Raw genomic sequence first — 12,030 nt, 5'->3', positions numbered from 1 at the left:
TTTAAGAAATTATTACATAATCATAATCACGATTTTTTATTTTTATTGAGCAGCACATGCGTTCTGCCAAATATACAGTATATAAAATATACACTGGCATATTACAATAAAACATTTTTCTTCGTATAAAAATGATATATGTACACTCTTTACTGTTACACGTACAGCATACGATTAGTGATACTAGACTAATGTTAAGTTACAGTAGTGAATTCGGATTATTACAAGTCGAAAAAAATAAAATATCTGCAATATATAATAAACAAGTGTAAACAAAATAAATACGAAAAAAAAAAAAATTAAAATGCACTTTGGACGGTAAGCATTACAAATAATACTGAGAACATTTTTTGCAAAAGAAAAAGTACTTTACAGGAGATTATTGAAAGTTTAAAACTTTGTATATATACAATTTTTGTCATCGGTAAAAAAGAAGTTCAACAAATTTGAACACGAGAGCGAAAACGCTCATTTTACGGGTCGTTTAATAATTTGCAGTCGATATTAAAAATGGAAATATAGATATAGTCAAGTAAAAGAAAAACGAAGAACTATTTTCCTTTTCTAGAAGGATGAACATAATATTTTATGTTAGAATGTTATCCTGTCGCGATGTTTGAACTAAGTTACAAAAGTATAATAAATACTTATGCACGTCGCAAACTAAAATAACAACAATTTGCAATTACAATTGTTTCTCACTACCCTCTACTGTTTAGCAACCTACTAACAATACAATATTTCAAACTAGGTATTGAAATAATTGGAATCTTTACCTTAAAAAGTAAAATACTAATGCAAAATGAAAAACATTGTCTTCAATTATTTAAACAGTGACACGTTTACCTTTCTGCCTTTGTATACAATTTCACTGCTAGTCATAGTCGTACGTTATTTTCCTTAGCCCCGACGGTAATCTTAATTTTTAAATGTAAATATTGAGCCAAACAGTAATTAAATGAGAAATACTTCTATAATATTCAGTTCTTCTCAGGAAAATTTTATTATGTTTGTACCAGTCTGGTATTTTTCGTTATAAGATATTTCAATATAATTTCTTATGTTTCGTGAATCAGTTCCGTTCAACCGACTCTGCCTTTCTTTTATGCAAAGCTTTTTTTTTTTTCGTCTTACTGCTAGTATTTAATCGAGACAGTAAAAACAAAGTTTCGTATTGTCCCTTCTACGGTACGTTCCATGAGACGGCGAAGCAAATCCAACCAGTTCAACTTCACCTTTTCACGGAACATACCGCAAATCCTTCGTATGACACTTCAAAGTGCACTTATAATATGCATAGCTTTACCTATAAACGTATTCTAGCAATCGTTACAGCGCGGTACAACTTAAATAAACCATTCTTTCTTCTTTTGAACTTGATGACCGGTAGTTGAATGCACGACGGCCGAATCGGGGTCTAACGCTATCTCAGCACCCTTGTCTTCCTGCGTTAAGTATTCACCTTTGTGTCTCGACATGTACCTACCTATGAGCACTGCCATTATTACCAACGCTATGATAATAACGGCCAACACGCTTCCCAAGATTGCTGTATCGATTTCGTTGTACGCGGCTCGGAGTATATCTTCGTCCAATTGCGGGGGTGGTCGCGTTTCGACGACATCGGGCGGATGCGTAATCGGTTCCACGCCACAGAAGTCTTCCGTTAGGGGAGTACCGAAAGAACGAACGTTCGAGGGCCCGTCCTCTTGGAACAACAATTTCAGAGGATAGATATCATCGAATTCTACTCTGGATATGCAACCGGCGAATCCCTCCGTCATGGACTCGTTCCTTCCAATATACATGTACTGAACGTTATTGAACTGGGCGTCCGCCGATGTTTTTATGTTGAAATTAAACTCCTTCGGTTCGTAATTGTCCACTTGCAATATCAGTGTCGCCCCCGAGTTCTTTCTACCGACCCTGACGTCGTGGTACTGTCCCAGACCGAAATGCTTGTTCGGGAATATAACCTCCTGCCGTTCGAAACCGAAATCGAACACTACGCGCAAGTGCCCGCTGTTCGACACCATTATCGTCATATATTCGCCAGAGATATTCGAGAATAGACCGAGCAAAAATCCTTTAGGGTTCGTTGTCGTGAAACCGACTCGTATCTTTTCGGCGATCGTCGAACGCCAGCTGCCCATGAAGTCGTATTTTATGATCGAGCTGGGACGCATGTTCACACCGATCTCTGTAACAATATCCCCGTGTTAACTTTTTGTAAACAATTTAAAATTTTGAAACGTACGAGTTTATATATATTTTTTTTAACGTACCGTCTGCGCAAATGGGACCCTTGAACGCGGTCCACCGACAATCGCACGAATACCCGTCGTACCTTTCGTGGCAGGTGCCATTGTTGAGGCACGGATTACTCTCGCATCTACCCATGCAACCTTCGGTGATTCCGTACAGCCCTTGTCGCGCGTAGCTTCTCAGATCTTGCAACTGACCGTTCAATAAAAGCGCCCTGATGCACCCCACGTAACCGTCCCTGTAATCCGTCGTGGCACCGACTACGAGGTCAGACGTGAGGTGGAGGGCTCGTACCGGGCCCGGGGGTTCTTTCACCTCGGTTTTCAATGCCCCGTCGACCACTATTCTAGCCTCTTTACGATTCCTTTCAACCGACACCGAGTGCCATCGATTGTCGGCTAATCTATAAGAGGTTTGCACGCTTACAGTGAGCGGGCCGCTACCTGCCAAGTACTGAAACTGAATCTGGTTTCCACTGTTTATAGAAATCTTTATGTAATCCGTAGGCCCCTTGCTGTGCATTATAACAGCATTGTCGATGGTGGTTTTGAATTCGAAGAAGATATCACCGCTGTGACCGATATCGAAGGTTGGCAGGTTGATGGTTGCATCGACAATACGGAACGTCACTACGTTCTTGAACAAATCTACGATAAAAACGAGACGCTCGTTTATATCATCTTAGAGTATAATGTGTAATTAGGATTGTATTATACTGGAGTAAGATAAGTTTGATCGGTACACGGAGTAAGGGGAACTACCAATTTGTGACAACGATAGTGACCCATTTTACACTGTATTCGTTTCGAATACGCGGACTATATTAGTGCACTAGGGTGTTTAGTTCGACTGCGTTTACGCCAAGCGTACCAAGTTTGTAGAAAGTAAAAATAAGATACAGTTAACGTGTTGTAAAGTATAAGTATGTGTTATAAAAAATATGTTGCATATTTATATACAGAGTTTACAGCGCTGCAAAGGCAATTACGTTCGATACGCCATCATTTATTTACACACCAAGCGTTTGGTGCAAATTAAGTACACGGTACGTACGGTGTACCAAACGCTTGGTATAAACTAGCTCAGTGGTACGTAAAACGATATTTCGTGAATTACTGTTGCTTTTATATTACGGTAGCCAATACATGTATTAAAACACGATATGTGTTTTTTTTTTTTTATATTTGTATTACTACGTTAAATGATTTCGTATCTTACCTGATCTTACCTTGGCAGTCAACCAAGGTAAATTAGAACCTTGCAAAGAATTTGAAATAAATTAAACTTTCTTGTTCGCATGCATAGAATCAATAAAATATACTGAACCTACCATCGCCCTCGCAGATAAGCGGTCCTAGCGTATAACGACCTTCCTTCTCGTCAACCGGCGTACCAGTGTCCCCGAATCGCAATTGTTTGACAGGAAGGTATTCCTTTTCGGTGATATCGCCGCTATCTTCCAAGGGACCCTTCACCTCAGAGTCACAGTTGCACCATTTCGTGGGATCCACGCAATTCCCAAGAATACCACACTCGCATTTACGCGATCCTGGCAACGCTCCGCCCCAATAGTCCATTTTCTGATTACTTCTACTGACCCACCATGAATTCGGTCTAAAGTAATCTCCTTGCGGCACTGAAAGTACACAAGTACCTCTTACTTTTATTCGATAAAATTTTTATCCAATTCCTCAACATCTTCGCTTTATTCGGTGGCTAGTACACTTTTTATTCTGTCGGTACTACGAAGTAACGTTAATAAAAGTAATTACCCGGTGAATTAAAGAGTTTCGAATGTATGCATTCGTAACTGATCCTCTGCCTGCAATTCGTCGATCGATTTAGCAGAGCCTCGATTTGATCCATATCCGCATCGTAAATAATATCTTGAACGAAACTGCCCGGTTCTTGGAACCCATCCACGGGTGTTATGCGTTCGTTATTGTGCCGAAGTATCGTCCTTACGCGTCCATCCGTGTAGAATTCACAAACCACAGGGAATGGATTTAACGGACCACTTCCATCGACGTCTATTTTAATGTCTGCTCGTTGATTGACCGTGTTTATATTTTTGTACGCTTCGCACGAGAGAGGATTTAATGCTGCGTTAAAGACAACGTAACGTTAATAAAGCTTCGTCCTATTCAGCTGTTTTGTCGAATGAAATTTCTTCCGGTACTCGGTTTATTACTTACAAGTATGACACACCGCCCCTGTATATCCCGTATTGGCACAATCGCAGAAGAATTCATCAGAATTTTGACGACAAATACCGGAGTGTTTGCACGGATTTGGATTGCAACGATCCATCATCTGACAAGCATCGAAAACAATTTCGTTCTTACAACAATACTCTTCCTCCTTCCAGTCGGTCGGTAATTTGTAATTACCGTCGATGCTAATCATTCGCATGCAACCGACGAAACCTTTGTTGCTTTCTATCCCTGTTACGCCGCCGATAAAATACACTGGACCCGTTGTCATTTCCAGCATACGTTTGGTTCTCATCGGCGTGCCATCCACATTCAAGATCAGACTGTTTTTAGCAATGGTCAAAATAACTTGGTGCCATTTGCCGTCGTTGAACTTCTCGTCGAAATTATCTAAAGTTACTTGGGGATTTCCTTTCGTTTGGATGGTCACTTTCAGTTTACCGTCTTCTAAGAATAGCTGTATATATCAACATAACAGGTTTCAATAAAAGTATATGCAACCGGTGCATCGGTTTTTTAAGGACAGGTTCGTCGTTGTTCGCTGATTATACAAACCTTCACAAAACCCGGCGACGTGAACTGGTGGTACAAAATGATTCCCTGATTTTCGTACGTTCGAAAAGTGAGGGAAGCGTTCAAAGAAGATATCCCTTCGTATCCCTTGAGTCTAGCATACGATCCATGGGTCAAAAATGTAACAGGAACAATGGGTGGTTCTGGACAATTATAAATCGTATTCACTTTATAATATCTTAAGTTTTCACCGGTCATTTCAGTTTCTCTTAAATCGTGAATGATGCTTGTTGCGTTGAGGTAAAAGTTTTCTATGCACCCTGTAAAATTCTGATTAACTACTAATCCGTCCTGTTTGTTGGGCACACCGCCTATGTAAAGCTGACAAGGATAATTACACGTTATTTAATTGTTTGATCGTACCGTACGTATTGGTTACTTTTTACGATACAATAGTGAATATTACACCTACCGCTCTGTTCAGATCCAGTCTATGAAACTCTCCTTTTATTCTTCCTTTGATTAATACTCTATCTACCGAAAACGATATATTCTTTCTATTACGCGATATTAGGACGTCGTGCCACATATTGTCGTCCAACAGGCTTCCAACGGACAAGCTCGTCATAATACCGGATCCAAGATCGATATTCAACAACATTCTATTATCTTTCAGTTGCAAGGCTATGTAATCCCCCTGCGTACCCCTGGAGTACATAAGGACCCCATCGGCGTTGTTTGTTTTAAATCGAAAACGTATAAAATGTCTATCAGTTTCTATCGGTTCCCTCAACAAATCGTATCGCAAAAGAGACGAACCATTGAAGGAAAGAACATCGGACACTATAAATAAAAAATAGTTAATAATACCAATGTTCCATTCCAAGCTATCGTTTACTTTCAAAATGTACACGATCCCTTACCATAATTGCATCCATATAATTCTAATCTTAACGATATTCTATCCCGCCATCGTGTAGGATTTATTCTAAGCCATTGCGCAATAATTGGAACCTCGAACTTATTAAGTTTTATGGTATCTCCATCTACATTACCCTTGAACATCTATCGAAAAGAAGGAGAATAACATAGTTTCCTTTTCATGGCAATTTAAATATACTACATTTCATTTTAGAACAACGCATGTTCGCAAATCTATAGTCCAAAGTATTTGGCGTTAAATTTTTGTACTCGAAAGGTATATGTTACACAGATTTTCACGCTTGGTTAGTTACATATTTTCTGTAAATGCAACATCAATAGTAGTTGAAGTTTTAATATGTAGAAATAAATGGAAGTAAATTAAAAATTATTCAGTAGGTATCTAACATGCTCGTATGTTGGTATGTTAGTATGGCATTGTTAATTATAAGTGCAAAGCACGGAAGCGTATGTAAAATGTTTTATTGGAAAGACTTGTATCGAGTAAAAGAAGTTATCGGTCTACTTTCTTCGCGAAGTATTTAAAAACGTTTTTAAACGAGATAAGAGAATTGTTTGTTCCAAATGTACGTTGTTTAATTGTTAACGCGAGCAAATATTGTATCTGTGAAGGCAATGTTGTGATTCCCTTTGTGCCTCCACCAATGACAAACTACTTCTACCACACAGTGTTTCCCACTGAAACCATACACCTTCAAAGTTGGACAGAATCTCGTTTCATACAATATAGATGTAGATTTTATATACTTCAATAAAATATGTAACTCTTTATAGTATTAAACTTTGTAGGAGAACTTATATTTATGATTCATATAAACAAGTACTGTACTTGGTACTTGTTACACTAATTTTTCTTTTCCTTTAATTGTTATCGTTTCATACTTTTAGTGGGTGCAAACAGATTTATAATTTCACTCATGGGATAGTTTAAAAACACGATCGGTTATTTTCGGGGGCATTTTCTTATCTCATGAAATAGCAAAAATTTGTCTAATTGTATTTAAGAAGTAAGAGGACTGTGAAATGAGACAACATGTTATTTGTAATAGCATCCAGATCCAGATCTACGACGTTGTACGTACATTGTGGTTTCAAGAAGACAAGCAACTTGTTTTCAAAAGAAGTTCTACGTTTTTTTTTTTATAATCAATATCTCTGTCAATACCTCATCTACACCATCCTGACTCTCATAACTGGCCCAGGCTTGCCCATCATCAGAGTATTGGACAATGTACTCTGTCACATACTCGTTAGTATGAGCACGACCTCGTGTGGCAATGCTGCGTATCTCAAATCTGTCCCCCAGTTCCACAGTAAGATGTTGATCATAACTGCTAAGCTCTGGTGACCACGTAGAACCTCCTGCAAAGCCCAGCCCCATGTCCATGTGTAAAAGAAAGAGTAGAAGCGAAGCAGGTAAGTAGAGATGAGTGTTTTAGAGAAATCGGATATGATTTGTAAAGTAATGATTCATCGTTTCGATTCTTATTTTAATAAATGCATTTCTAACGTTCATACTCTATTTACAATGGTATTTACGTATGGCTCATGTTACTCGTTAAAGGTTTTGAGTTTGCCAATGTATTCACTTTAACGAATAAAAATGCATCCTGGGAGTGTGAATTTGTGCAAAACATGCATTCGATACCTACCTATGGATCCTTGAAATGGGCACACGAATCTATAAGGGAATGTTCGTCGTTTCTACTCGTGCCAAGGTGCTTAACTATGAATGGCAAAATTATTAGAAGCCCGAGACACGGCTGTTTACAATAAGTGCAGTGCAGTAAGTTGATATTAGTCACTAAATACATGTACCTTCCTAACAAATCCCATTGTGGTTTACGGCTATATTTTTAGCACAGACACCGATTCAATAGTTGTGGAAGAACAGTTTACCTTAATGTTACCGTCTTCTTCTTTGAAATCAACGTAGTCCAGGCCATTTGTACCATAACTGATACCATACTCCATAACATACTCATTTTGAACAGCTCGTCCCTGGGTCGCCACGGTTGTGATGTTCATTACTTGACCCAGGTCGATTATAAGGTACTGACCAAAGTCTGAGCTGCTAGCCGTCCATGCGTTTCCGCCTACGCCACAACATACATATACGCATGCATGCAACTCAAAATGAACTTAAGGAAGCAGTCATATTTAACAAAGATAGAACTATCAGAGGATTAAATACTACCATCGTTATCGTATATAATTAACGCAAGATTAGAATTTATTTACGATCGGAAAATTACTGCTTTTTTTTTTTTACAGATACTTGAAAGTACTTACATAAAACACAGTCAAATTTCTCTTCGGTTTTACCGTTCGAATTTTATCATTGGAAGCAATAATTCTTGAAAGATTGAAGTACATATAGAAGAAAAAGCTTCAGGGGTACACGTTATTTTTTTTTAAAGTAATCCCTTTCCCAAGCGAAGGAAAGACAAAGTGTAACATGATCAGGTTTGTGTATCGTACATACTTGAAATACAACATAAAAATTTGTATAGAAGATTTACATTTTTTATAGTAATTGTTTCTGCGCATTTCGTTGGTCAAATGCAAATTTATATTTAAGTTATTGTACCAGTAAGGCCTTCTCAAGAGCAGGCTTTAAATAATTATGCAAGTCCACATCTTATATGTAACTACAAATTCTGCGTTTCTGACAATATTAGATAAGAAGGTGAAATAAAATTTATACAAGTAATTCTTATAAATTTATTACACTCACTGACTAAATTCATGTAGAATCCGTTATATCTGTACATCTTTATTACATATACGAGGAGAAATGGAATATGAAAAATATATTGAATGTTACAATATTATGGACATTCCACTTTTTTAAAATATTTTTCCGCGTATTCGGAATCTTGTGGAAATAATGGGATTGCGTTTGCGAGAAGTTCGTCGATATTTATGATTTCGAAAAGAGTGTTTTGCGATATGGGCGCTGTTCCATTTTCCTGTAACGCTACAGCGACGCAATGATGCGGATCCAATAACGATTCCTCGAACAACCATTCCTGTTTTGTGCCATTTCGATATAAGACTGTATCGGTAACCACAGAAGTCTCGACAAGTTTCGAATTGGTTCTAAAATCGATCGATCCTAGATCGATCGTAATACCTATGCCCAGAGCTTTCACGTAACTTTCTTTTAACGCCCAATGTCTACAGAACATATTAATTTGATCCGCTTCATTAACGGACGAGTTTTTTATTTCGTCCCATTCGGACACTGAACAGTTTCTATTCATTATGCGAAAAAATTCCGATAACTTTTTACCACCTGTGTACTCTAGTTTCATTACATCTACGCCTAATTTTACGTCTCTTGTCTCGCCAGCCAATACTGTATATTCACCGTGGTGGGATACGTTAATGCTTAAATTCAATGCATCGTTTTTTAAAACAGGCCTATTACTTTGATCCCTTGCGAACACTATAGCGTTATACGGGATATGTCCATACTTATTAACAAACTTTCTCAACATTAATCTGCCTACGAGGGAAGACCTAACATCTTTACGAAACACGAATCTGTCTAATCTTTCTTTCTCTTCTAATTGCACGCAAGAAATTGCGTGTGCAAAGTCCTTCTCGCTCGGATTCCATTCCTTCCAATTGAACGCCCATCGAATACTTTGAAACATTTTCTTAACATTAACTTTATCCGTTAATTTAACACGTTGGTTTCTCAATATACTAATATTCCATGAATTCTTATGTTCGTCCGTTTTGTTAAAACACTGCTTTTTAAACGATCTTGTCTTTAAAAATACCAGGCTACTCTTTAGCATCCACCTGAAGCAAATAGACAGGATAATTATATTACTTTTTCAATCGTTCAATCAAATTTTAATATTCATTTCTATCTTTTTATGCATTGCAATTTACAAGTTTATTAGTTTACGTTCTTCTTTGTTCATTGAAAATTAAATAATATATTAAATAATGTTATTTTTTTAATAAATTAATATTAACTGTCGGTCTTAAGCCCGTGGAAAACGTCAGTTTTGGGCAATCATTTAAAAGAAATATTAACATTAGTCATTCTCAGAAATAAGAATGGAGAAATTACTTTATGATGTAATCAGATGTACAGAATAACTGTGCAACGAGTCAGTGAGTTCAATTTACCTAATCCAGATCAGAAGTTCTCTTAATTGACGTAGGCGCGTGGGTGTTTAGAAGACCGATGCCCTTTTAACGCGCTCGGGCTTTCTAATTATTTGTATCTTCGTTTAGAAATACATTCACGCACGAAATATGTAATACACTACCTGGGGTTGTTATTAAGCGGGAACACTATCTTTATAGTCTCAAAAGGTTGATATTTTTTGCATTTTGCTAAACGAAAACGTTTGCCAGTTCTTCTTAAAACTTTAAATGCATTTTTTTCCAAAATTAAACAATGAAATTTGAACTGTACAAAAATATTAAGGATTCAATTTTTTTTCAGGAAAACCTGGATTTATTTTTTAAAAAATTTGCCATTCTTATACAAATCAATATTTTTAAAGGAGTGTTTTATTAATTTCGACCATTGAGATGGCAAAAAAAGCCATTCTACCAGATTGAACAGGAAATTCCAGTTCTGTGATGGGTGAGATTACAGGCTTTAAAGGCAAAGATGACAAACAGAAACCTGTGGATGTACATAAACATGTTTACTATCTGAAATTATGTGAAAGATTTAAGATAATGTACTTTCCTTTAAGTTATTAAGAAACAAATAGTAAGAGGCTGTTTAACATCAGCTATAAGATGCAGTAAGAGAAGGTATGCACTTACATGCAAAAAAAAACATTTAAATTACATGTAAAATATTTTTTGTATCATTTATGTTATATCATATATTCGGGTGGCCTGATTTAGGTAAGACACCACATATAACAAAAGCTTTAGTGCAAGTAGAACCCAAGCACACCATCAGTTGAATGCTGTTTGGCACTAAATCATTCAATACAGATACAAGATGTTTATATTAGACATTGAAAGATATTCCAGAATATCAACAGTTTTTCTGCCATAAAGTTAGTGTTCTCTCTTAAACAGAATTTACAATATAGACGAAGAGAAGCAATCTTAATAATAGTTACAGATTACTTGTATACTTCTTCAAAGTATAAAAATATATAGATAGCAAGCAACAAACTACCGACAGTAGAATATTTCTATAATTTTACGAATACAATTAACATAAGAAACATTATCCAATGTATATCTATGGAGAAGTGCATTATGAGATTTACAAGAAAATTGGAAGGAAACTTTACCATTAAGTCTGGCATTGTATGGGCCTCTTTCGGGCAACTGAGATGTGGCTCTTAACTGAGCTTTATCCAAAAGTGGTTGGTTACATTCATCATCTAAATAAAAGTTGAAGGACAATTAATAACACAGTTTATATGGATTAACGTTTAATATTAACTACAATTATCTTCAATGGTAATATTTCAATAGGGTTCAATATACGTATGTACTGTATTTATTTGTTTCGCGTAAACTGTTAATCCAATAATGTAATCACAAAACGCTGCAACAATTTAATACCATGTATTCGCGGGCGTAATGTGTCAAAGTTACAAACAATACAGTGGCATTCGAATTGTATGTTAATATACGCGTTAATCGCATGAAAAATTACAAATTGGGAATGTCTGTTCTTGTCTCGGTAAGTCTGTTATAAGTTAACACCACTACGCCATGTTGCGAAGTGGGCTTGGCTGTATTGAATCATCTCGTAAAATGATTGCATCTTCGGAGGAAATAGTTTCCGATAATTACCAATAAAGTCTACTCACATGCGGAAGTGAACGAATTACTTATAAACGCCAACACTAACACTGAACACATGAAAGTACTCATCGTAGCATTGCCCTTTTAGAAAGTAATGTACGAGCAACGTACTCTTAAGCGGGACGCGTCGTTGAAACTGTTACTAAATTCTCGCCACTGATATTACTGTTCGGTTTCAGAAGAAAGGTGATTCGACATCAGTGTTGCCGTTCGACAAGCCTGCCCCCACTATAAAATCGTTGTGACGATTACATGAGAACCTCGTTGCGCCCTCCGATGGAAGAAA

At 36.9% G+C, this 12,030-nt stretch overlaps 2 protein-coding genes across 6 annotated transcripts; both read right to left on the bottom strand.

The window, feature by feature from the left end:
- Positions 1–213: 213 nt before the first annotated feature.
- LOC122396443 (neurexin-4) lies at positions 214–11,965 on the bottom strand. 4 transcript variants are annotated; one of them, XM_043394844.1, is made up of 13 exons: positions 11,222–11,314; positions 7,833–8,029; positions 7,586–7,614; positions 7,099–7,295; positions 5,915–6,056; positions 5,464–5,834; positions 5,034–5,372; positions 4,461–4,935; positions 4,038–4,367; positions 3,596–3,901; positions 3,484–3,522; positions 2,286–2,912; positions 214–2,200 (listed from the first exon to the last, which is right to left on the bottom strand). In XM_043394844.1, the coding sequence occupies exons 2-13, from the start codon at positions 7,916–7,918 to the stop codon at positions 1,347–1,349; spliced, it is 3,795 nt and encodes a 1,264-aa protein (XP_043250779.1). In that variant the 5' UTR covers positions 7,919–8,029; positions 11,222–11,314; the 3' UTR covers positions 214–1,346. The 4 variants fall into 4 exon arrangements, with proteins under 4 accessions (XP_043250779.1, XP_043250777.1, XP_043250778.1 ...); XM_043394842.1 differs by lacking the exons at positions 7,099–7,295; positions 7,586–7,614 and adding an exon at positions 11,750–11,965; XM_043394843.1 differs by lacking the exons at positions 3,484–3,522; positions 7,099–7,295; positions 7,586–7,614 and adding an exon at positions 11,750–11,965.
- Positions 8,677–11,791, bottom strand: LOC122396445 (L-aminoadipate-semialdehyde dehydrogenase-phosphopantetheinyl transferase). 2 transcript variants are annotated; one of them, XM_043394848.1, is made up of 4 exons: positions 11,750–11,791; positions 11,222–11,314; positions 9,663–9,746; positions 8,677–9,627 (listed from the first exon to the last, which is right to left on the bottom strand). In XM_043394848.1, exon 4 carries the CDS (start codon positions 9,593–9,595, stop codon positions 8,765–8,767), a length of 831 nt encoding a protein of 276 aa, XP_043250783.1. In that variant the 5' UTR covers positions 9,596–9,627; positions 9,663–9,746; positions 11,222–11,314; positions 11,750–11,791; the 3' UTR covers positions 8,677–8,764. The 2 variants fall into 2 exon arrangements, with proteins under 2 accessions (XP_043250783.1, XP_043250782.1); XM_043394847.1 differs by having other exon boundaries at positions 8,677–9,746.
- Positions 11,966–12,030: the final 65 nt, after the last annotated feature.

The sequence above is a fragment of the Colletes gigas genome, unplaced genomic scaffold (assembly GCF_013123115.1).
Source record: "Colletes gigas isolate AHSC1104 unplaced genomic scaffold, ASM1312311v1 Colletes_gigas_Sc00007, whole genome shotgun sequence".
NCBI classification, from domain to species: Eukaryota; Metazoa; Arthropoda; class Insecta; order Hymenoptera; family Colletidae; genus Colletes; species Colletes gigas.
Note: the sequence above shows the minus strand (reverse complement) of the source record. Positions and strands in the feature narration are given on the sequence as shown.